Genomic DNA, 26,137 nt, shown 5'->3' on the forward strand with positions numbered 1-26,137 from the left:
TGCGTCCTGTTTTTTTTTTTTTTTTTGTTTTGTGATTTGGCTCAAACGCCGCCTTAACGCCGCTCTCCTCCCATCACGTTCATATTCTGGTGAGCGCCGTGGAATCTCTGCTCACTTCAGCCGCCCGGCATTGTGCTGCCTTCACAGGGGTGGATGTGGCCTTGCCAGAGCGTCCCATGGCAGCGCTCCGCTCTTCTTTTGCTCTTCTCCACCCCTCCCTCCGCTTCCATTCTACCTTTTTCTTCCGGTCGTTAGGCCTTTTTCCTCTCACTGCACATGCAGTAATGTCCACAAACAGAGAGGGCTTTGTGTCGGTGGAGGGAAGAAGAGGCGCTCGAGATGTGTGCGTGTGCGTGTGTGTGTGTGTGTGTGTGTGTGTGTGTGTGGTAATGGGGTTCTAAGTGTTAGTCTGCACTTCTAATGAGCTCTGATGAGCAACAAGCTGACATTCGCCTCGTTAGTGAAGCTGCTCCACAAAGACAGCCACAGTATGTAGACATGTATTCTCACACACGCACACACAGCCGTATATGCACACACACACACACACACACACATACCTGGAACATCATGCATGCTGACAGACAAACAAGTTACTACCCCAAGACACACACACACACACGCATGCACACACCGAGAGCCATATGTGCAGATGCAAACGCATAAAACATCGTGCAAGCTGACAGAAATTACAACCTGCACACACACACGCGCACACACACACACACACACACATACAGCTTTCAGCCATCTTGTTAGTTGTGCTATTTAAGCTCCTGCTGCAGTTTTTTCACATCACGCTGCGCTTGGTGTGTGTGTGTGTGTTTTATATGTATTTGTTTGATAAACCTTGACGCCTGCTACTTACCTTTGTTATTGTTCAGTAGAGGAGCTCAAAGCGCACAGCTCTGATGCCAGCAGGCGGCCGTGAGCGGGGATGAAGTCCCTCTTACACATCTGCTCCCTGATCCTGGATTCCCGCTTTTCTGCATTGATGAATTTACTTTTCCACCTCAGTGAACACACGTGTATAATGACGATCGTTGTTGGATAATTGCAGCAGAACTCCGTTGTTGATGTTCAAAACCACAGGCTGCTGTTTTAGAAACTATAAATAAAAACACTCCGTTAAAATTAAAAGACACTGATGCGCATGCAGCCATTCACAAGTTGTCGTACCAGGTCGGGGTCTGAATCGCTCCCGCGTGCGCGCTGTTTACCCAAGTAGAAAATGACAGCAGTCACAAATAATCATGGAGTTGTCAAATGCACAAATATAGCCACCAAACACTTCAGCACAATGGGCTGATTGCAAGCCTGATTGCTGCTGTTTCCCCGCCGTCAGCGATGGGCGGGAGGAGACCAAATTTCTCCCCTTTGGAGCTCAAGTGTTTGTCTTGGAGACAAATCCAGCAGCAGAAATATATTTATTTATTTGCCCGTACAGTGTAACACTGTGTTCCTGCACGCAGCAGATGCAGTGGAAATGATGCCCTCATTGCTGCACAGGACACAATGTGCGGCACATCTTGTTTAAAAAAAAAAAAAAAAAAAAAAAGAGAGAGAGAGAAAAGAAAAATCCATCCTTTCAGCTTCTTTCAGCTCCTGATGCCTTTACTGGCGCCGTAGCTCTCCGAGCCGACCACGAAGATGTTATTGCTGTGCGCAGAATAAGTTCGATCCACGGTGAGCATAACAGGGTGATGCTCCTCTTTATTGGCGAAATGCATCAAATCAGGGTTGGAGATTGTCAGCTGGAGTCTTCTTTTCACCTTCACTTTGCGACATGCGCAGATGTGAAAGAAGGAATTAAAGAGTTCAATCAGGTGAAGTAGTGAGCTCAGAGAATTTGGAGAAATCCAGGAGTGTTAATCTGATTTGCGCTAATCGGACGTCTGCTGTTATCTGATGAAGCACAAAACATTCTGCTGCTTTCAGGAACTACTTGAAAAATCCTCCATAAATCAGATTTTCACTGTGCAGATAAACAGACTCAGTGTTTTACAACTCTGAGTCAGCACCGATCATGAACCATCCGATTGAAGAATCAGTCGGATCAGAGACGCTGCTGTGGTCCGGGATTCGATCCGGTCCATGGAAGAAGTCACATCTGGTTATTTCCTCCAGTCAGAGCTTTGTGCGTCGGTCTGACGTCCGTTCACACGCCAAAAAATGTCCCTTCTCGCCTTTTCCTGATCAGACTTTCGAAAAGAGAAGATTTATTTGATGTTTCAGTTTAAAAACTCATGAAAAAGGAAGGACCACAAGCGTGATAACTCTGGTTCGTTCCATTTTTGACCTTATGAGATTCTGTACACGTCACAAACTGAAAATGTCTCAGTGCAAAGCATTATGGGATTGATCCACTGAAATTAAAGGGGCCACATCTTGCTACATATAAACTTTTAATTTATTCAGTGTTCACATTAACGGAACAGTCTGATCGTCTGATGGGAAAGAATTCAGTCGTTTTCAAAAAGCTGTGCTTTCAGTGACTCCGAGTAACGTTGTCGTGTAAACGGAGCCTCAAAACACAACGAAAGTTTTCTGTTTTCATTGGAAACGTCGTCGTGTAAACGGAGCCTGAAGTGGACCAACAGGGCGGTCATTAAACAGGTAAGATCAAGCACTCTGACAAGGCTTTCTTAATTAGTCTGGAAAGTAAAAAAACCTTCCTGATTAGCAAAAATGTAATTCTATTAAAGGTTCAGCTGTGTTGAAAATATTAAATAAATCTTGATTAAACTCAGGCTGTGACTGTTCAAGTCCTGTTCAGAGCTTTTCTCTGATTTCGAGGCTTTAACCCTTCATGAATCCTCTGTTAGGGTCAGGATGTCTGTCTGTGTGGGCGGGTGAAGCCAGGTGGTTTTGGGGTAGAAAGGTTAGACCGTGGTTACGGTTTGGTTAAATGAACAATTAGAGTTTGAGTTCAGAGTCACTCTGCAGGAAGTAGAAGCATTTTAACAAGGTCAGTCAGTTCTGTAGGACTCCTTGTTTTCACTCTTCCAAAAGCAAACCGAAGCCGGCCTCTCACAGACAAACGAAGTCTGTTTATTTGTGTTTTTTTCTCTCTTTGGAGCTTTAAGCTGATCACCACCTCATATCATGACCTTGACCCCGAGGCATCCACCTGACGACTTCCTCGACACTAGAATTAGATCCACACTCCGACACCGGAGCGGCGTCCTACAGATCCTGTGATTTTTCTGTTCTGGGAGACTTTATTTTTAAATCGGCTATTCCTGAGCATAATTTACTGAAACAGTCGTCTCTATATTGGGTTTAAACTTTGGGAAGAAGCCAGATTGGAGGAAGCAGGGTGAAATCGTCTTTGTCCTTCTTGCTTTCAGTTCATAAACAAGCAGTCTTTTGATTCACTTTCAGATCAGTTTATTGAACCTTCTGTCAGGCTCAGATCCTGAACTAAAACTGTTGTTTGCTGGTCAACAGACAGAAATAAACCTGTGTCATTTTGCCTCATGGCTTCCATTACACCGAAGGACCCTCGCGGATGAGACAGGAAACGTCTTCAAGCGAGTGAGTGCATTTGGCCCTGCTTTAACCCCTCTTCACCGGTCCTGCCCTCAGTGTTCGCTGAGCTCTTCAGGCGTCTCTGCAGCGCCTCGTCGTGAACTTCGCCCCCTTCCCTTTAACTCCACAGATCGGTCGCGCCAGTTCAGGATGCTCTCGTCTCGTCCTCGTCAAACTCCCTCAAATCCTTCCAGCGTTCGCGTTTGTGCTTATGAAATATTAACTGAGGACGAAATGTTCACGAGCCTCTCACTTTGAAGGAGATCTGTGTTATTCGCTTCGGAGCGGCGGTGGCATCAGGTTGCATCAGGAGGAGTATCCGTCATCGAGGCTGAGCCAAACTAAACATGCGGATCTCTGGAAACCTTCAGAGGCGACGTCTCGTTCACTCCACCTGCCACTGGTCACAAGGGGAAGGACTCTTTTAGTCCATACTATCAACGCTAAAAGTCCTGAACGGGACAAAAGACACCAAAATCCTAAGTGTCTGAAAAAGTTGATATGTGGAAAAACATTGTTTTCCTGTTGGAGTGAGGTGGTTCTCCACTCGCTGTCCTCACCCCAGGGCCAAGTGGAGGACGGGTGTGTGTGTTAGGGTGAGTACTTTCGCTGTGTCAAGGCATGTTGAAGAATGCAGCGACTTCTTAACTCCTGCTGCTGGCAGCCTGATCGCTGCTGCAGATAGCGATCGCTGCTGTCGGCTGGATGACCTCCCCGTCTCCCTCTTCCAGGGGCGACCGTCATCTCCAAACACCCCGAGCATCCATTTCTCCCCGTTTCACGCATTTTACACCCCCCCCTCCTCCTCCTCCTCCTCCTCCTCCTCCTCCTCCTCCTCCTCCTCCTCCATCATGAATGTCAGTTTACTCTTCTTGCCGCAGACGTGCGTGGGGCATACTAAGCAGCTGACAGAGGAGCTCTGAGGGCAACACATTCAACTCCACGCCGATTTTATGTGTGGGTGTCTTCCTTAATGGCGAGGGGTCTCCCTCCGCAGCCGTGCCTACGCATTCCTGTTGCATGTGTGTGTGTGTGTGTGTGTGTGTGTGTGTGAGCCCACAGCAGTGTGGGTGGAATAGAAATTATTCGAGGGGTGGGTGCAAAAGCAAGAGCTGGAGGAGGGGGAGAGCTGAGAGGCAGGGCAAGGGAGACGATACCGAGGAGGGGGAGGAGGAGGAGGAGGAGGAGGGGGAGGGGGATGACAGTGAGAGAGAGGGAGAGAGGGAAGGGGAGTCTGGCGACAGCGACATTCTGTAGCGGTTTGGACGTTCGAGAGCAATCAAGCCGTCACCCCTCGGTCTCCTTGGCGCGCGCAGACATTCAACAGCTGATGGCAGAGAGCGGCGAGGGGAGCTCTGTCTCGCGGCGCTGAGGATTTACTGCTCTCCTTCTTCATGGAGCAGCAAACTTTGAGCGTGGATTCTGAAACAGCCACGGATCCAGTGAGTACACCGGCAGTGTGGGCGTCTGTGTCAGACTTTGTGAGTGTGTGTGTGTGTGTGTGATGCAGCCTGCGCTTCAGCGCACCGGCTTCACACTGCGTTCCCAGTATTGACAGTTCTAGATCAGCGTTGCCGCTGCGGATTCTGTAATATCAGTTGAAAATACAATATATTGATTAAAAAAATGTCAGTCGCTGCTGATTGTGAGGCTTCACACACCTCCGGAACACCTTCACCTGTCGCATGCCACTTCTCCTCTCCTTCTCTTTTTTTAAATCGGCGATCACCTGCGATCCAGTTCATGCTGAAATAAATGAAATGCCACGAAACTTTGGTTATGCGGCCTATCTCAGGAATGACAGGTCATGTGACTTGCGAGGGCCAATCGGCCGGCTGGGTTTTGGCTCTGCGCTGTTAAAGGGAAACCTGTTGATCCTTTCTCTCTGTGCCTTCAATACCAACACGTCTTTTTGAAGTAATCTGGTATTAAAACAGAGCAACTGATCAGACAGTTAAATGTATAGAAGCAGGTGAATTTAGCAGTGTGTGCAGCTGGAATATGTCCTCCTAAATGATGTGTTTAAGTCGTGCAACAGGCCCGTAGTTGTATGTGTGTGTGTGTGTGTGTGTGTGTGTGTGTGAGTGTGTGTGTGTGTGTGTGTGTGTGTGTGTGAAGTTTTGAGTGAGGGAGTTTTGACACGTTGGTGGAAAGCAGCTCGGGACATTATTTCACTAAACACAGGAGTGAGAAAAGAGAAGGCTGCCAGCCCTCTGACCCGACACACACACACACACACACACACACACACACACACACACACACACACACACACACACACAATCAGAAAGACTCATTCACATCCCAAAAAAGGACGCAACCGGAGACTAGAAGCTACAAACACATTTCTTTCTGGATTGTGTGTATTCTGTGTGTGTGTGTGTGTGTGTGTGTGTGTGTGTGTGTGTGTGTGTGTGTGTGTGTGTGTGCGCGCGCTGCTCCTCGTGACATCCCCTGGGAGCAGAAAGCAGAGTGTGCTCGGAAAAGAGAATCAGATGATGAGACCGGATCAACGCGGCTCCTGTGCACGAATCACCTCGGGAGGCGGCGAGTCGCATCAGACGCTGCTCCCGTTTCAAAGAATCACAAGTGCTTCTTGTGCCAAACGCTGCAGTTTCCTGCATCAGCAAAGTCAAACCGTGTCATGTGACCTCTCAGCTCTGGGATACGTTTTGGGCTTGTTTGACCGGACGCCGCTCCGCTCCGCCGCTGTTGGTGCTGTTTGGTGAAAATCCTCTTGTGTGTCCCTCTTTATTCCGCCGCTTTTCACTTTTTCGGCGTGATTCATCATGATGCTTAAGATTTCTGCTCCAGTTCTCTTCTTTTTTTTTTTTTTTTTGTGAAGCTGTTACTCAACCGCCGGCCGTGGCCAATCGAAGTTCAAAAAGAGAAGCACATGAGCCCTTTTTAATTTCAATTTCAAAAGTAGTCAAATGGGCCATCTTCAAAGCAGGATGGGAACATTAGACCGCCTAATGGTGCATTTGCAAGAATTACCACAAGGCTGAGCGCCGGGCTTTCTTCATTTTGACCAGGCTGGCGTTCACGAAGGTGATCGGGTTCCTCCTCCGTTTTCTGCCACTGATTAATCTCATGTTGAGATTTAATCCAGCGTTTTGCGGAAGACCCAAAAGAAACTGAACAGATGAGATGTTTATGTGCTCGTCCTGTTTGGGTGTCTCACCGGGCTGGCGACAGCAGAGGGCACTGTTGAGTTTTATTAAGTTCAAGAGAGAGATTGAGAAATAAAACCCTTCTCTGCTGGAAAATACGCTTCTGAAGGCACAATGAAACGAATTCCTTCACGTCGTTCATTTTCACCCCTCCTGTTTCTCACCTTGTGTCTCTTATCAGAGTCTTGTGTTCAGTCAGGATGGCTCCGGTGCCGCTTGTGGTTCACTGTGATTCATCAGGTGATGTCGCGCATTCATTCGGAGTGTGACGAGGTTTTCTAAGGCAAAAGGGAGCAAAGTTCAGAAGTTTAAGGCAGAAGTGTCAAGTTCAGTCGCACACAGTTCAATCACTCTACCCAAGCAGCACATGTTTCATGTGTCACATGAGTATTTTCTCAAGTTTGACTCATTACTGTTATTTTGGAAGAATTTGGAAGTTAGAAAAGCCGTAAAGGTTTATCTCTAAAGAGCTGTTTAAAGATGCCAGGATATCTCAATAAACTGAAAAACCATTTTTGTAGTTAAAACTCTGATTGATTGATGTTCAGATACTGATCTGATCTTATCAGATTAGTATTAGCAGAATATTACAGCACATTATTTGACACAGGTTGATCAAAATCTTTATTCTTTTATCTAGTTAAGATCATTTCTTTCTGTGAATACCAGAAACAAAGCTGGTATGTGAAGAAATGTTTTATAAAGATGTGTAAAATAAGGACAAATGTTGCCTTAATAACCCAATTTAACTGTAATTTAATCATGTATTGTTGGGGTGAAGCTAGGTTTATCTTATAGATGTAAAATTGTGGTTTGATCGTGTGAATTACATGTTTACTCTTTAAACTTCCTAATATCTTCTGTCTGAATGCAGGCGAATAAAGTTTCTGTGTCCTTTTATGTTATCTGATATCTGCAGAAAATATTGAATTCCTGGTACAACAGAGCATGAATGAGGTCCAGCCAGAGAGCGGGTCTGCTGGGCTCGACCACAGGAATCAGGCTGAAGGGGGGGGGGGGGAGCAGAGTCCTGAGAACTTTTGTCTTTCCTCTCTTCTCTTCCTGGTGGTGTGATTTCAGTCAAGTCAAACTTCCTCTTATCCGTCTTTCAGGGATGTTCAGGGACGCTGCGCTGGAATACCGCCTCCCGGGTTTGAACGCTGTGGCTTCGCCGGCTTTTGTCTTGCATTTCACTTAATTAGCTGAACCAGGCAAACTTGAAATGTTTTTTTTTTTTTTTTTTTTTTTTTTAATCAGGCTTCCACTGGGCGGCCTCTTTAGCAGGAGAAGCTGTGGTAATTAGTGCTCTGGCAGCCTGGCTGTGTGTGCGATGGGAGCCGGTGCGCCGAGTGCCCGAGCCGGCCCTGATGTTGCTATGATACAGCGACCTGGAAGGTCAGCATTAACTTTAGGAACGATATGCAGCAGCAAGTCCAGCTTTCAGCCTCTGGAGCTTCTCAGTGTGTCGGGAGGAAAATCCCAAACACATCTTCTGCTCGGAATATTTACAGATTTCCTGATCTTTAAGAGAACTGCTTTGATGTTTGCGATTAGTCCTCATCAAACTGTGATCAGAGCCCAGCGGCAGGAATACACCAAGAAAAGACACTGGGAGTGCCGCTAATGTTGATTTTCTTTATTGATTTGCCGGCCAGGTTTTCTCCCAGTTAATAAATTAGCCGTTTGGTCTTGAACGAGGGTGGGCAATTAATTTTCCCGAGGGAGCCACATGAAACGCCGGGATTACCGAGCCATAAGTTCAAGTCGATTCTGATACACCTGAAAATGTCACTTAATAAAAAAGCAGCATGTTTCAAGACCTTCTGCAGGGATTCAAATGTGAAAAGTTCAAATAAACCTTTAAATATTTTCCAACACATCAAAGCTGGCGACTCCAGCGTGAACCCCGTCACCGTGGAAACGTGAAACATGAAAACGCAAAATTTTCGCTGAAACTTTTAGAGAAAGGCTCCCAAGGTGGAACAGTGTCAGTGTTCTTCTATTGTTAGTGTTTGTAGTGTATTGTCCTCTATTACAAAAACAAACAACAGCACCCGCTAGTGGCCCAACATGAAAACGACAACACTTTCACCATTTCTGCCATTTTTATGGAAGCGAAAGTGATTTTCAAAACGTTTCCATGTAAACACCAAGCTTTTCTGAAAGGAAAATGTGAGGAAAACGATGCTTTACGTTGCCGTAATTCAACAGTTTCAGCTCTTATTTATCTGCAGCTTGAGGAATATTTACATTTCTCACAGCTTCAGCATCACACACACACACACACACAGACACACACACACACGTAAGTGCACCGTGCAGCCTGCAGGAGTCACATCAGGTAAAAACGCAGCCATTCATCACCGTGTGTGTTGTGGGACTGACACCCGGTCAGGACAGTGACTTCAGTCGGACGGAGGATGGAGCTTTAAGTGAAAGAAACACACTTTTCTTTTTTCTTTTGCCAAAACAGGAAATTAAGTGGAGCTGGGTGTAGACTCAAGGCCATGTGCACATTGCGGTCTTTGTTAATATGCGTGTGTGTGTGTGTGTGAGTGCGTGCGTGCTGAAGTGGGCTGCTCTGCCCTGTGAACTGCCTTTGTTTGCTTCAACTTGACCTTTTGAACAAACCTGCAGGATTTCCATTCATGGTCTGCATCAACATGAAAGTCTCCGTCCTCTCCGCTTTCATCGCGTTTCAGAAATGAAACACTTTTTTTTTTTTTTCTTTTTCAACTCGATGAGGGAAGCGGAGACTCGTACAGGTCGGATTTGATTAATCCCAAACCTGGCGCAGAGGAAGAGGAGACGGGAGGAGAGGTGCGGGCCGTGCTGCAGCGTGATTGGCAGGCTGACCTTTGTTCCCTCCCCTTCGTGGTAACTGTTGCCTGATGGGGGCGTGTCACTATGGAAACTGAGCTGTGTGTGTGTGTGTGTGTGTGTGAGTGTGTGTCTGGGAGAGAATGGGACTCCCTCGTCAGTGTGTCAGCTCAGTGTGTGGAGTGTGTACAGTAACCGTGATTCAACAGGTTCTACTTTAGCAGAGAGTTGAAATAGACTCTGAGGCGTGTTTGTGTGTGTGTGTGTGTGTGTCTGTGTGTGTGTGTGTGTGTGTCTGTTTATGTGTGTGTGCAGACCAGCTGAGGCATGGCTCCATCCAAATCGGCTGTGTGCATGAATTTCCTGCTGTAGATAGCTCCTGAACACACTGGAGTCAGCGCGTGTGTGTGTGTGTGTGTGTGTGTGTGTATCTGTGTGTGAGCGAGTGTGTGGTCCAGATATGTAGAGCGAGCCGCTGTGGCGTTTCCTCCTCTGAGAGGAGAGCAGGATGAGCCTGAGGAAGAGGCTCTCCTTCAAGAGGGTCTGGAACTTCAACGCTGTGAGTACTTTAAGACTTCTTCATCCCAGACACTGGCGGTTTTCCGGACAGGTTGATCTGTGTGGTGTCGCGTTGAGTCGCCCAAGTGGCACAAAAATCCATGAAGCAACTGTCTGTAGCTTCACCCTAACATTTCAGGAGGATGAAATTAAGACAAACGGATCTATGAGAGGAAGGACTGTTCAGCGCAGCGAAGTGCTGAGGAGTTCCAGACAGGAAGGAAAACAACATGATGAGTCGTGATGAATGAAGACAAAATACAGAAAGTGGAATTCTTGACCGAGGCTGAGGAAGAAGTGTGTGTAAAGGAGAAGTGTGTGTAAAGGTGAGGTGGCACAGGAGGAGAGAAGGGCTTAACAAGATTCCGCTCCGCTCCAGGCTGTTTGTCTTGCTCTGGGAGCCAGATGTAGCCGAGGCCGGGGACTCGGGGCTGATGCAGACGGACAGAGCGCTCCCCGCTACGCGCCCCTGCCACTCTTATGGTTTATACATCTCTCCCCACTGGCCTCTCTGGGCTTTTAGACAGCAGTCGTAGGACAAAGAGGTGAGGAGGCCGGCGAGATCCTCTTAATCCAGCGTGTGGACGGGCAGCTGCGATACGGCGCGGGCATTAAGAGCACATTAATTTGTGTTTACGTCTTGTTCCCTCTCCTCTCGGTGTTTGAGGCGGCCGGCCAAGTCAAACAGACATTTATCAGCCGCTCAGCCTCTGAGTCACATCTCCTGTGTGGCTCTATTGTAGGGAAGCAAACATTATCTGCATTCCTTCCTTTCATTGGGAGTGGATATTGATTCCCAATGCCTCGCAGGGATTCGGGGTTTCATCCAGGAATTCCTCAAACGGCCACAGACGATTTCACTTTCGAGCACATTTTTGAAATGTTTGCTGAAATCAGAAGAGCAAAGGAGACTTTTGACACATTGATATAGTTTGCTTGTGTTTTATTGAGGTGAAAGTTTGTGCGTCCTCGCCCTGCTCACACCTGCGCTGACTTTTTTATTTTCCCCTTGTTTTCTGACTCGCTCCGAGTCGCCGGGATCGGATCGTCCTCCTCATCCTCTCCGCTCGGAGCCGGGCGGTTTTACGGCTGCCGATGCTGGCAGGACGACTCCGCTCTCCTCAATAGCCGCCACTATTCACCTCATATTCGAAAGTAAACACACCGGCAGGCACACACTGAGGCTGCTGGCACGACGGCTTCCTCTGCAGCTCCCAGTGTGTGTGTGTGCGTGTGAAAACTTCGTCACCTTTTAAGGACAGCATGTGTGTTTGTGTGTGTGTGTGTCATTTGTTCAGTTATAGGTGTGGCGTCGTCACGTAATGCCAGCGCTCACATGACCGAAATGCTGGCTGTTCCTCCGTGTTTCAGTTATCTTCCTCTTGTATACAAGTGAGAGCAGCGCCTCATTCCTTACCAAAGGTGGCAGTTAGGATCCAGGGATGCAGCCTGGACTTCCTCCCGGTGCTGCAAACACTGCTGGCTTTGTGTGTGTGTGTGTGTGTGTGTGTGTGTGTGTGTGTGTGTTATCCCTCACGGTTTCTCCCACAGACGTTTTCGTCCTGGCTGCTCTGTGTCTCGTCCGGCACAACAGACCGTCTCGTACACAAACCTGACGTTGTTTAAGCAGACTTTCACGGCTCCTGAAGCATTAATATTGTTCTGGACGTGATAATGACCAGCTGTAAATCGCCGCCTGTGTTTAGAGGAACTGGGATCCTGGTGTCCAGGCTCCATAACAGATGATGTAAGCCTCCGAGTCCCCTCGAGTCGCAGCTCATAAACCACCTGGGACCTGTGAGCACAGTGACCGGGCACTCCCCACACACACACACACACACACACAAACAACAACATAAACAGGCCAGGCGTGTGGCTACAAGGTGGCTTTTAGCTTCAGGAAAGCAGGAGTATGTTGGAAAGCAAACAAGTTTTGACCTGCTGACAAAGAAAAGTGGAAACGGCGTGTTTTAACCGCACCTTTTTTTTTCCTTATTTAATCCTCACCGGGAAATGAAAATTCCGAGCGCGCCCAGTGAAACCAGCTGCATCTTGCAGATTTCAGTGTGATTCCTGTGGGCCATGAAAAGAGAAACGTTTCTGGACATCTGATTCCCATCCGCATGCGTTGCCGGCGAGCGTCGTGCTCTCATGTGATTCATCCGTCTTATCTTTCACAGTGATGTGAATTGATTGTGTAACCGTCTGCAGCACTTCCACTGTATCGCTGTTCGGAGCGAAGCACTTCTTAGAATCTCCCCGCCACAAAAAAACAAAAACAAAACAACAACAAAAAAAAGCATCCCACAAAGTCATTCACAAGACTCATTCATTTCTATTTCAAGATGTGCCGACGGAGGCTCACCGCCAAAAAAACGAGCTTTTTTGGAAGGACAAACATCAGTGGATGAACATTATTAACTATATTGCTTTAACTATTGATGTATCTGCTGTAACATTACTAGAAACAGATAAATCTGTGTTATTGATGGCTGATTGGTCTGGCTCGTTCCCCAGTTTTACAGATCCTCATTGACATTTAACCAGTTAGAGTTGCAAAATTCTCAGTCCCAGGTTCCAGTGTTAATGCACGCTGTTGTGTTCTATCCAGACTTCACATCGTTATGACAAACGGGGCGCTGAAGGGGCAGTGGTTATAAAATCATGTCACAGTAAAAAAAAAAGAAAAACTCTCTTCAAATGCATTAAATGTGTGTACTGAAAGCAGGAGGCGTCCTGTAGCTACAGATTCGTAGTTTGACTGGTAAGAAAAGACTTGCAGAGTTTCCGCCATGCCGCTTGCTAATGGACTCCATATGAGACGGTTTAAATGTCAACGAACTGAAATATCGACTTTCGTATGGATAAAAGTGAGCCCCGTCTGAAACCATCTAAAGTACAGCCACACACACATATTCTGAGTTTCTACATGTTATTTTCTTCACTTCGTCCTCCTCACATGTGACTGTAATGACGATTGTCAGTCACCCACTGCTGTCTGAAACTCTGCTGTTTGTGTTGCATTTACTGAAGAATGGGAACTTTTTATTTCTTTTAATTTTTGCTTGATCGCTCCTGTATTCATCAGCCAGTATTGATAAACTGCCGTGGTCATTTCACTTCACCTGAATCATCCAAGACTTCTCACAAAGTGTTACATTACAAAAACAAACAGCTCCTCCCACTGGTGGTCCAACATGGAAACTACGTCATTGTCATCTCGAAACTTTTCTTGACAAAAACACAAAAACGACATGTTTTCACAGAGAAACGTCGTGCAAATGATGCCTGGAAATCATAGTAGGACTGTGAAGTGGTCAGCCCTGTTTGTTAGGAATAATAGGAGACATATTAGATGTTATGGTTATCTGGAATCAGTGTTGTGTTTGTATGCAGCCCGAATGTGTGTGTGTATCGGCCCGGGAACAGGATCTGGAGGAGGGAATCTGTGGAAAACCCCAGCCGTTCTCTGTGGGCTGTAAGGAATGACCTGGATGTGCCAAGAGAAGCGGGGAAACACCGCCGGATTGGCTGCTGGAGGGGGGAAAAAGGAGGCCGAAAGAGAGATGAAAACAGTGGACAGACGGAGGGGGGAATTAAAAGAGGGGGAAGAACAAACAGAGGAGGTAACAGAGGAGCGAGATGAGTGAGGAGCATAGAGGAGAGGGGACTCGGGCCCTGAACCAGCGGCCAAACCCTTCCAACGCAGCAGGCGTCTGGAAGTGATCACTGCAGCGGAATCAGCATACTCGCTTTCTCTCTCACACACACACACACACACACACACACACACTCACGCTGAGAAATGCTAAAGAATGCACCCTGCACACAAAAGAACCATCTCTAACATATGGCGGCCATATGCATGCTGGCTGCTCCCACGTGAAGCAGTCCTCAGCATCCGGGAGCTGCGTTCCTCCTCTGTGTTTGACAACAATCAGCCTCCTTCAGAATCACATCAGATCTCCTCTCGTGCGCCGGTGCCAAACCTCCCGGCTAATCCCGGCGAGTCTGCCGGTCGTGCCATCTGGGCAGCGCGGCTTGACTCCAGAGAGGAAATAAACCAGGAGACGCAGCGATCGAAGAAGCACATATGCTGCACGCAGAGGTCAGCCTAATGAGATTTACCTTGTTTGGGAAGTTTACCCAATCACAGCCTGGATGTGTGTTCTGGATCAGGACCCAGGCTTTCACTAACGGTTGTTGACATTGTGGAGTGTAAGACTCTGAAAAGCAGAGCTGGAATTTATAACAGAGGATGATGATTCTAAAGTTGAGTTTTTAGCAGTAGAATTGGACTCACTGTGTTTTCCAGACTTGAAGTTGCATCTTCATTTGTTAACCTAAATGAATGTAAACAGCTGAATAACTTTCACTGTGATCTGAAGCTGAAGATTTTTTGTGTGTCGTCGTGGTGAAGCTTCATTAAAGACCCGCTCCTGCTCAGTTTAGTTTGAAAGGATGAAAAAAAAAGTGTAAATCACTACTTTTCTTTTAATGTCTGCGTATTTTCTTCAGAATTCAGGCAGTCAGACAAATTCCACTTCATGTCACAACACTGGCCAAACGAAAGGAAAAAGCACATATTCTCTCCAAAACGACATCGAGTAGTTTGAATGTGACGTGGCCCGACAGAAATGTCGAGACGCGCAGACGACTCCCATGTGTCCGTGCAGAGTCATACTGAGATCATTTAAAGTTCACTTCCTCATGCTGCTGTTCTGTAGAACAGCCTCCAGAGCCGCTGTGTCCTCTGCTGCTCGTCTTCGCCCTCTCCTCCGTTTTGCTTTTCATTTTCACCACTTTCTCCATTTTCGTGTTTCTGTGTCGTATTCGGTCCCGTTACGTGGCGTTTTCAAGTGAAATGGAAAACTTTCTTTGCGTTTTGGGAAGGGATGCACGATGCACGGCGTTTATCGGTATCAGTTCATATCTGTAATTTTTTAACATGTTGGTATCGGCCCGATAAGTAAAACTGGTCTGATATTAGCAGTTGATATTTACTTCCTCTAGTTACTATTATGCGTTTACAGCTCAGCCTAAAACTAACACTCTTATCTAATTGCATTTGTTTTGTGTTTTTTTGAAGTTTGAAAAAATAAAGAAATGAATGACTTTTCAATTCAGTTTTTTACATTTTTTTTTTATTTGTTTCAATGTCAGCATGGGCCATAACTACAATGTTATTAGATATCAATATCGGTGAAATTGTTCACATCACTGCATCCATAGTTCTGGGCGTTCATTTACATGATGTTGACGCATGTTGACTCCGTCTCCATGGAAACAGGAAACTCAACTTTGTGTGAGCGCCCCATAGCTTTAGTAAGCTGTGTGTGTGTGTGTGTGTGTGGTGTGTGTGTGTGTGTGTGTGTGTGTGTGGTGTGTGTGTGTGTGTGTGTGTGTGTGTTCTTGTATTTCTATCCTTGTCGGGGCCAAATGTCCCCACAAGGATAGCAAAACGTGGAACGACGTGCCTTGTGGGGACCTTTTCCGGTCCTAAGTAGGAGAAACAGTGTTTTCTTGACCATGTTGTTGTTACTGAAAAAAGTAAAAGTGCAAAAACATTTCTTTAGGGTTAGGCTTTGTTGTGGTGTGGGTTAGGGTTAGGGTAAGGGGCTAGACATGAATGGGAGTCAATAGAAGGTCCCCACAAGGATAGAAATACGAGACTGAGCGCGTGTGTGTGTGTGTGTGTGTGTGTGTGTGTGTGTGGGCTGTGTGGGCGTGCGTCCTGCGTGTGTGTCGCACTCAAAATTAGATTGGGGATTTAATGTGTCGCTGCATGTTTGACTCGCAGTAATTAGTAATTTTGTGATATCCAAGTACGCTCCACACTTAACTGTGAAATTGGGGGCAGGTTTTTATTTAACCTTTTCTTACACACACACACACACACACACACACACACACACACACACACACACACAGGTTTGTATTTCTATCCTTGTGAGGACACTCATTGACACAGTTCATTTACTAGCCCCTAACCACAACACAGCCTAACCCTAAAGAAATGTTTTTGCACTTTTACTTTTTTCAGTAACAACAACATGGTCAAGAAAACACTGTTTGTCCTCATTAGGACTGGAAAAAGGTCCCCACAAGGCACAGGTTTTCCTATACTTGTGGGGACATATGGTCCCCACAAGTATAGAAAAAGGTGCGGACACGCGTACACACACACACACACACACACACTGGCTAGGTCCCGCCCTCTCTGAGGAAGTTTTCCTGCAGAGCAAGCACAGCAAGTTCACAGACGGTTCCTCCCCACGTAGAAGACAAAGAATTGTGGGCGCTGACCTGACTGTGTCATGATGTGAAAGTGTATGTATGTGTGTGTGTGTGTGTGTGTGTGTGTGTGTGTGTGATAATGTCCTGTTGAAAAACACAGTGGGTCCGTGGCTCCATGTGGTCAAATGGTACATGCTCAGACAGCCGCCTGGCGGCCCTCAGAGACGCAGTGAGCTCATGTGAGTGTGTGATGAAGAAACCTGCTAATCCATGTCTTTCTCTGCTTTTTTACAGTCTGCTGCAGTCTCTGATGGAGGTGAGTAACACACCTTCCTCAACATCTCTTCTTGTCTTCCCACATACTGTGACTTTATTGGAGTTGATGTTGCAGTGCGTCGGGTAGAAAATTTCCTCTTCAGGTGATCTTCTGATTGCTTTCAGTATACCCTCACAAGAACAGATGATCTGGTTTGACTCGCTGGGTGTCTGCCCCACCTCCGCCTGCCGTGTTGTTATTAGCAGGGTGCAACCTCGAAATATCCTCAAATTAGTGAAGAAATCAGCTGCAAACGAGGACGTGCACGGACAAGTCATAAATACAGCCGAGTCTGAGAGTCATGTGCTTTCTTTACTCCGACTGACTGGATTTTTGAGGGATTTTTATCTACGTGGAATACTGTTGGGACGTTGGATTAGGGCTTAACCTTAAGTCAGGGGAACCGTGTGACAATAAACACAGTATCAGACTCTTTATTTCTCTAACACAGTCACTCTCTGTATCATGTCTCTGGCTTATTTTATCTGTATTAGACAGAAATCAATCGAACCTTCACTGTTTGAAAACTGAAAACCTCTCAGCTGTTCTCGCACGTTTTGTTTTAATCATGTCGTTCAACCCTTCAGTCGGTTGTCAGATATAGTTTCAGGTCCTGTTTGAACATGTTTACGGTGGTCGTGGTGCTCATAGCGGCGTTCCCCTCATCTACACCGAGACGGAACCCGAGCGTTTCCAGAAAGTTGTGTCTTCGCCCGTTTACGTGAAAAAAGAGACAAAACTGTCTCAAAATATTCCACCTTCGGAACCATTTTCAACAAGCCGCATTTTCACTGATTCCGAGCACCGTTGTCATGGCAACAAACCCCCCCCCAAAAAAACACAGCAAAAGTTGTTATTTTATACACAATTCACAGCATTAGCAGCCTCTAAGTCACCTGATGGCGCTTTGTAGAAGCTCCAGAGAGGCAACATGTATGACAGATGGGAGATAAAAGAGGGAGAGAAGGATGTGAGAAACTAAACAACGGAGCTATAGAATCTGAGGGAAAACATGTTTACAATCAGCCGGAGTGCAGAAGTGTCTGCGGCCGCTCGTTCTCGCCTCGTGCGTCTCAAAAAGAGAAGGTGTCCATTGTCAGCGGAGGGGAAATCGTCGGGTCTCGTGCATGTGATGTAGGGAGCGTGACAAATGAAGAACTTATGGAAATATCGACTGGTTCCTCCTGCGTTCAGATCACCGTCAGCAGGATGAAATAGGTGCGATCAAAACAATGGAAATAGTTTTCATTTCCTCAATTGCCGTTATGTAGAAAACTCCTCTTGGATCTGCAGGAAAGAAGTCAAGAAATGAGCAGATATGGAATGAACTTCACCTATTTACTGCGCTTTCAGGGCTTAGACTGGCTGAGAGAGAAGGAGCATTTCCATGTTTGTGGAATTTAACGGTGAGTCAGGGATCGAGGTCAAATTTAAACATTGTTTTCAAGTGAAAATTTAACAGAATTTAGCAGAAAATTAATCAGAATTTGGGGAACTTTGTGGTTTGTGACCGTAATGATCATTTCATGGCTTCTCACCACAAAAACAGCAACTTCTGTGATGAAAGTTGAGCTCATTTGTTTCCCCTTTTTCAGGCATGGTTAAAAAAAAAGTAGCCGTCATAAACAGCATTGTTTTCAAATCAGCAAATCTCATTTTGCGTTAATCGATTATCCTGAACTCCTTCACTTGATATTCCATTGCAGTGAAGGTAAACACTCTAAACCAGCAGTGTGTGTTATTACATAGTTGCCAGTGTGTGCTGCGACCAGATCCACTTTCACTTCCTGGATTTTCTGTTTTCTGTGACTGATTGGTGAGAAAATAAAGAGATGCTCGCTGAGGTTTTGTTCAGCGTCTTTATCAAAGTACAAACTTTAGCCTTGAATTCTATTACTGCCCATTACGATGTTATTTTAAGTTACCTGACTCGATCGCTCTTGGGTTAGATTTTTAAAGAAGTTGAGGCCAGACTGCGAGAGTTCAGCGGTCTGAGGACGGAGCAGCCGCAGGTGGAGAACGGGCCGAGGCTCTTAGAAACACGTGAGGAGCGAAGCCTGGAACACGTTCCGGTCCAAGTGTCGGAGTTCAGACTGCTGCAGACATTAACAGAATCAGGATCAGTGCACACACTCACAATCTTTTATTTACCCCATAATGAAACTCTCCAGACGGCTCCTGTTAAACACCGTCCGTTTGAACTCGACACTGTCCAGAAAAAAACAGCAATGCTGTTTGGAGCAGTAATCTTTAGCTGTCTTATTTTCTCATTTAGGGATGAGCGGCAGAGCTGAGTGTGAGGGACACTGACTTATTTACTGATATCAACATTATGCCTTCTTACGCTGTGCATCGACGCGCTGTAAATCCTAAATAACAGAATTTTTAATTGGAAAGAAAAGTCTGATTAATTTGTGAAAATGGTGCAATTAGCTGGAAAATTTGAACCGACAGCTCTCCTTTTTTCATTATGAGTGGCCAGCTGCAAGAAACAACTGCAGGTGAAAAGAAAAAAAAAAAAACATGGCCGGTGAAAAGTGAGGGCGAGAGAAAAAGCAGGGTTATTTGGAGGCAAAGCAAAGATGTCATCTGTTTAACTGAAATGTTCGCAAATTCTATCGAAATGCTCAAAAATGAGAACGAATTGTTCCGAACAGTCTGTGTTCCAACATCCGATCCGACTATTGACAGTCAAAGCGCAAAACATTCATCGTAAACTCAACTCTGAACTCAACGCAGGACACTGTTGCACCTCTTTGTAAAGCGTGTGTGTGTGTGCGTGCGTGCACGCGTGTGTGCGTGTAGCGCTATGGGGTCTGCCGGCCTGATTAGTCTCAGTTGTGGCCTTCCCTTAACAAGCCCTTCATCAATACTGCAGTGTGTGTGTGTGTGTGTGTGTGTGTTTGTGTGTGTGTGTTTGTGTTTGTGTGTGTGTTTTCTCTCTGGCCTCTGAATTATTCATGCTCTTGAGGCCTGTGTGTGCTTGTATCACTTACCTTGCAGCCAACCCTGAGAGGTGTGTGCGTGTATATGTGTCGATGGCTCTGTGTGTGTGTGTGTGTGCATGTGCGTGTGCGTGTGCGTGTGCGTGTAGTGACCTGACTCTGTGCTTTCTCAAGTTGTCGTGCAGGCTGCTCGGTCGCAGCAGCAGCAGCTTCTCTTTCTTTTCCATTTCCCTTCATCGTCTGTGGCGCCGATGTGCGTTGCGGGTGTGTGTGTGGATGCGTCCCGGTCCGTGTGCTCGGCCTGGGCCTGGCGTGTGCGCGGATGCGTCCCGGCGTGTGCGTGAGGCCGTGAAGCGGGCCGAGTATGGACGGAGGGGCTTGGCTGCCCCTCAGGACCCGTTACCTCCCCCGCTGGCACTCCGGCTCCTACCAGCTGTGCCCAGGTGAGCGGGCCGCCGGGGCTCCAGCCGGAGGAGGAGGAACTCCAGACGGAGCAGGTTTAGTGATCAACATGTGGGAAAAGTAGGAGATTACAGATTTCGGAGCCTTGAATGATCTTAACCAGCTTTTACCAACTTGTTGTTGTTTTAGTTGAGCATATAAAATAGTTTTGCTTCGTTTGAATCACTCTACATTTTTAGAGTAAATACTAATCTTAACTTCATCTCGCTGACTTTAGTTGAGATCACATAACTAAATTATTTAGTAATCGTCCTTAAAGTTTAATTATAAGACTTTTCTAACTATTTATAAAGAGCTGAAACTCAAACCTTTAGTTAACTGACACAGTAGGAATAATCAGTTGGTCCCATTATTGTGATGAAGTTGTATTTTTTCGGTTCTTGTAACTTTGGTACTCCTGAGTGTGGACACGGTTTTAAATATCTAAATAGTTTATTCTGCATTATGTTTATTTCTGAGATAATCCTAGTTTTTTTGTGTTGTGTAATTTCTGCATGAATGTCGATAGTGGATCAAATATCTCCTGTTAATGGTTGGATATTGAAAGTAATCAATATGTTGACTTTACAGTTGTCAGCTCCGTGCATTTTGCTCGAGTTTGTTTTAACAGCAGTTCTTCTATTTGTAATAAATACAATTAATGTCATGTCGAAGTATTTATATTTTGATATTCACTTTTGACCTGGAGTAAATATTTGAATCACTTATTTATATATGTACTTCTAATTTATCTGTAGAACAGACAGATACATCAGAATATGAAAAAAAGATCTTTTGTGCGAGACGCTTATGGTTTTTGATCCAATCTAATCAATCAGAGAGTTAGATTTTAATTTGTTCAGGGCTTAAAAATGTTCCTAAATGTTCTGAATTTCTCTGTGAAAGATTCCAACATGCTGCTCCGTCTCATCGTTCCACATTAAAAATGTGTTATTGACACGTAAAACACCCAAAAAGGATTAAATGAACACACTGTAGCTTTGATTAACATTAAACTGGTTATTTGGAAGATATAGTTTACATTTACAAGTTATTGTAGCACTATTGTACCGACATGAGCTGGCCCTGAACAAAAATGTGTTTGACAGTAATGTCACACAAATTGAATAAAAAGCCTCTACTGGGTGCTTTGTTGTTTTCTGGTCTGCTTTTGCTGCTGTGGTTGATATAAAGTTGGTAAGAAGTGGATCTAGTGGATCTGGAGCGGATCTGGAGTGGGCGGGGCGGTGGTGGGGGAAACTGCAGCCCTCGTGACGCTGAGCAGGACATGTGGTTCAGGCAACACTTGAATGAATGTGAGGCTCCTATTCACCGTGATAGATGGCCGTTAATGTTAAGTGGAGGCTCGCCATTGTTTGCCGCGCCGCTGCGGCCTCAATAAGAGTGAATGCTGCCGAGTGCTCTGGCAGAACGATTGGAAATGTCATTGGCGGTGTTAGAGGGAAGAGAAATGTGTCGGCGCGGGGCTGAGGAAGAGTCCGTTTGCGGGCCGGTCTCCATGTTTTGGATCACCCGGGACATTGGCTGGCGGCAGGATTCTGCTCTTTCACTTTATTTGCGTGATTTGCGTGGTCCCGGGCACCTGACCGCTGATGCCTGCCCTCTGGCGCCACTTGTGTTTTATTTTATCTGAACTTAGCAACCCACTCCAGTTCAGCAGGCCTGAAGCCATCCTCTGCAGATTCTCCCTGTTTTTCTTTTTTTTTTTTTGTTTCTCTCTGTGCCTCTTCTGTCTCTGCCTGATTTGGTCCAAACATGGAGGCCATGCAGTCTAGTGGTGAGGGGAGAAAGTCTTTCTTAGCTGCACTCTGACTCTTCTCTGAGAGATTGAGCCTTGATTCAGTGAACTGCAGTGTCAAAACTCTTCTCTTAGGTGAAGTTGGTTTGTAACTGGAGGATGTGCTATATGAAACCTGCTCTCATCAAAAGTGAGAGTGAATGAGGATGAAAAATGTAAATAATTCAGAAAGTGCAGTCGATGGCTTTGCTAACACCTAACAGCTTTGATGTGAACATTACGGAGCTGCGCTGAAGCAGTTACTACCTGAATAATGTCTGGTGCACTAATGAAAGGCAGTGGAAGCATTTTCTCTTTTTACACACTTCAGTTCATCAGAATGCAGTGACAGCCTATTACCTTCTGGTTTTACACGACTCAGGTCCACAGCTGGATTTACTTTTCAAGCAAATGTCGTGGAAATAGTTAAAACACTTTATGGTTTTCTTTATATTTGCTACAGTTTGAGCTACTGTGGCCCAAAAGCATGTCCAGAAAGCAGAGTGATTAAATAATGAATAGAAATGCGCAGCTTGTGTTATGAGATATGTGATTAGCTTTCATTAAGTCATGTTTTCATCCCTTTTTATTGTATTATTTTACCCTTTTCCTGAGGACTAATTTCTCTGTTGTTTGGCCGAAGACTAATTGGCAAAAACAAGTAAAAGTGCTCAGAAAACTGTCACAACTCATGTAAAGATTTGATCTGTTCAACTGGAAGAAGCATCTTGGAGGGCTGTTAACTTAATGAGCAACTTCTCTGGGAAAATAATACCAAGTGGCTGGAAATGCGGCAACACCTTGTGCAGGTCTGGATCAGATCAGATCAGATCAGATAAAATCAGATCAGAGCAGACACAATCGGATCAGATCAGATCAGCTTTACTTGTCCCACAGTGGGTCAGTGTGTTTGTGAATTAATCCAGTGGAGTGATGATATGAAAGATGTTTGTCTTTTAATTTATTTGATAGATATTTGCATGTTCTTAGAGGATGACTACCAAACTTCTTTGGTTTTGTGAGAGGAAACTCCTCCACCACCGACCTGCTGTTTTCAGCAGTGCTGCGATCGGGCAGATTTCTGTCTGGCGTCTCTGCCGCAGCATCTCCCAGCGAGAGGCTTCATGACAGGATTATTATCCTGTATTAATCTGCGCTTCTCATCATTTTCGCTCTTCTGAATGTTCTTGTTGCTCAAGTGTTCAAACAAAGATCCGCTGGGTCAAATACAAACTCGTGAAGCAGCTTTTTTCTTGTTCTGGTATCAAATTTAACTGTAAAATTCAGTCATCTCTGGATTACATTGTCCGTAGTTTGGTTGTGTGACTAACAGCATCAGTGGTAAACTCCACTAACAACCTGATGTGTGTTTTTGTGTGTGTGTGTGTGTTGAAAGAACTGAACAGCGTGGAGCTGCAGGGCTGCAGCAGCGACAACAGCCTGAACAGTAATGCCAGCCTGCCCAGCGTCCAGAGCCACCGGCGCCACACCGAGCGGAGAGTGGCCAGCTGGGCCGTCTGCTTCGAGAGGCTGCTGCAGGACCCCGTGGGGGTCCGCTACTTCTCGGTAGTACAGCAACACCATTAATCACGCTCATGTTGGAGGGCGTGCGCGTGCGCGTGCGTGTGTGTGTTCTTTTTCCAAAATATGCTTTCATATATTTTAGATTTTTTTGCATGAACTTAATTTTTCCAAACCTTTTTTTTTTTTTAAACGGTATTCCTTGTGATTTCTCAGATCTGGGACACTATCTGAAATGGCCTTGACATTTTTTTCTTTCAAATCATAACACAAAAATGTCAACCTTTTGGTTGTGTGTGAGTGATTTTGTGTATGAATGGTGGATCCAGCATCGCTGAAGCAGATGAAAAGGCGCCACTGATAAGTGTTGTTTTGTTTCTCTGGCTGCAGGAATTTCTAAAGAAAGAGTTCAGCGAGGAGAACATCCTCTTCTGGCAGGCTTGTGAGTTTTTCAGCCATGTCCCAGAGAACGACAACAAGCAGGTAAACCAGCAGGGTTTCCTTTCATGCCTGCACGCATTTCCTCGGTGATCGGCCCTCCTTATGTCTCGCCCTCCGCTGCTTCCAGCTCTCTCAGCGCGCCAGAGAGATCTACAACAGCTTCCTGTCCAGTAAAGCCACCACTCCGGTCAACATCGACAGCCAGGCTCAGCTGGCCGACGACATCCTCAACGCCCCCAAACCCGACATGTTCAAGGAGCAGCAGCTGCAGGTACGACGACGCAAACAGGGGTGTTAAACATAAGGTCCGTGGGCCTTGCTACTACCAAACTATCCTCAAAGCCATGCTGTCAGGGCGAGTTTGTAAAAACAGGCATAATTTATCTGCTGAAGAAGAAGATTTTTTGGATATTTCGCTGTATTTTATCCCGACCAGCGACCTTCCATCTGGATGTTTTTTTTTTTTTTTCTGAAGGACAAACGTGTTATTCCTCCTCGCAGCGCCTAATCAAAAGAAATCAGAGCGTACTAGCATAACAGCGGCGAGTGCTCTCACACATAAGGTCAGCTATTCATCATCTCCGGCTGGCGTTGGGGATGTGCACGTCGCGCGTGAGGCACAGTCGCTGAAAAGCTCCATTGATTTCAGCAGCTTCAGCTCAGATGTTCTAGCTGTGATAAGAGTCACAAGGCTGGAAGGAGACCCTCCACACACCCTGCCCCCCCCCACCGACCCGACGCCGCCCAAAAAGATCTGAGGCTCACACGTGCACGTGTCAAAAAAAACACACACATTTTGTATTGTGTGTGTGTGTGTATTGTCTCGTCATCGTGTGGAAACGACTCCGACTCCCTTTAAAGTCTCAAATGTACCGAATGGTTCTGTTCTGCAGTCAGTTCAGCTGCGGCTCTGATTGGTTGCCTGCTACACCGTGCTGCTGCCACCTGGAGTTAGAAACAGGAACTGCGTGTTGAACTTGTAGCAAAAACATGTAAAGTTTTGGAGCAGGAAGTGTGTGTCCGTTTAAAACCTGACGTCAGGCCTGGAGAGGCTTTGGATGAAGCTCAGACTTAAATAAAACCGTGAGGCTTCAGCTGTCGTCCACATGAACATCTTCTTTCAATCTTTTTATTTGCTTTATTCTTCTTTTTTTTTCCTAATTCTTTCTTCTTCTTAATCTTCTCTAATCTTAACCCCTTTTTTATTTTCCCGCATTTCTTTGATCTTGATCTTAATGTTCACTTTATTGCTTCAGTTAGTTTTTCCATCCTTTCTCCCTCGTGCCCTTTTCTCTTTCTCCAGTTTTTTTTCCCTCTGCTGATGTTTTTTTTTCTTTCTACACACTTATTTCTTCTTTCCCGCTGTTTTCAGATCTTCAACCTGATGAAGTTCGACAGCTACACGCGGTTCCTCAAGTCTCTGCTGTACCAGGAGTGCATGCTGGCGGAGGTTGAGGGCCGGCCTCTGCCGGACCCATACCACATCCCCAGCAGCCCCACCTCCAAGCACAGCACCACCGGCTCCGACCGCTCCAACCTCTCCACGCCCAAGAAGGTTTGGAGACGCTCATCCTTCCGCTTCCGGCAAAGAAAATCACCTGTTTTTGGTTTTGTTTCTTAAGTCAAGATAAATCTCGTCCACTTTTCTACACCAGTTTTTTTCTTTTTTGTGATGTTACAGGAGGACAAGAAGAGCAAATCTGGTCGATCTCTAAATGACGACAGCCGCGAGGATTTAGGCGACCGGAGGAAAGGCATGTTCTTCTCCTGGTCTCGCAACAGGAGCTTCGGCAAAGGCCCCAAGAAACGAGAACTGACCGACTTCAACTACAGTCAGTAGCTTCCTGTTTCCCCTCCTCCTTCGGCGGCTCCGTTTCCATCCTTTGTTTTCTCTGAAACGCTTAAGACGAGGCTGCTCTTCGTGGATCTTTCTAGATTTCTCTGGGAGCAACGGCCGCCGGGAGTCCCAGGGTTCGCTGTCGTCGGGAGCCAGTTTGGAGTTACCGGGAAAGACGGAGGTCAGTCTGGAGTCAGATCATCTGAGCAGCTGAATGATGAAGTTTAGACCATTCCCGAGTCTCAACTCAATGACTCAAATATCAAACCAGCCCTTGTCCCGTCCTCACTTCTCTGTTTCTTCCTGTCATTCGTCCTCCAGGCCGACGGTTCTCGCGGCGCCGATCGAGGAGGCGGCAGCGCCCCCCTGAGGCAGTGTAACATAAGCTTGCCGGACGGCTCGTGTTGCTCCGTGCCGCTGAGGGCCGGCGTGTCCATCAGGGACCTGCTGCTGGGCCTCTGTGAGAAGCTCTGCATCAACCTGGCAGCTATCGACCTCTTCCTGGTCGGAGGAGAGAAG

General features: G+C 46.2%; 1 protein-coding gene across 3 annotated transcripts in view; it reads left to right on the forward strand.

Annotated features, from left to right (window-relative positions):
- The window catches only part of LOC115390941 (regulator of G-protein signaling 12-like), a 44,133-nt gene that overhangs the window by 12,957 nt on the left and 5,039 nt on the right, over nt 1-26,137 (forward strand). For all 3 annotated transcript variants that reach the window (XM_030094994.1, XM_030094995.1, XM_030094996.1), the window contains exons 6-13: nt 16,614-16,635; nt 23,216-23,385; nt 23,731-23,823; nt 23,909-24,052; nt 25,154-25,336; nt 25,463-25,613; nt 25,717-25,799; nt 25,940-26,137. In XM_030094994.1, the coding sequence (XP_029950854.1) occupies nt 16,614-16,635; nt 23,216-23,385; nt 23,731-23,823; nt 23,909-24,052; nt 25,154-25,336; nt 25,463-25,613; nt 25,717-25,799; nt 25,940-26,137 (1,044 nt within the window). The remainder of the gene's footprint in view (nt 1-16,613; nt 16,636-23,215; nt 23,386-23,730; nt 23,824-23,908; nt 24,053-25,153; nt 25,337-25,462; nt 25,614-25,716; nt 25,800-25,939) is intronic.

This window comes from Salarias fasciatus, chromosome 6 (assembly GCF_902148845.1).
Source record: "Salarias fasciatus chromosome 6, fSalaFa1.1, whole genome shotgun sequence".
Lineage (NCBI taxonomy): Eukaryota > Metazoa > Chordata > Actinopteri > Blenniiformes > Blenniidae > Salarias > Salarias fasciatus.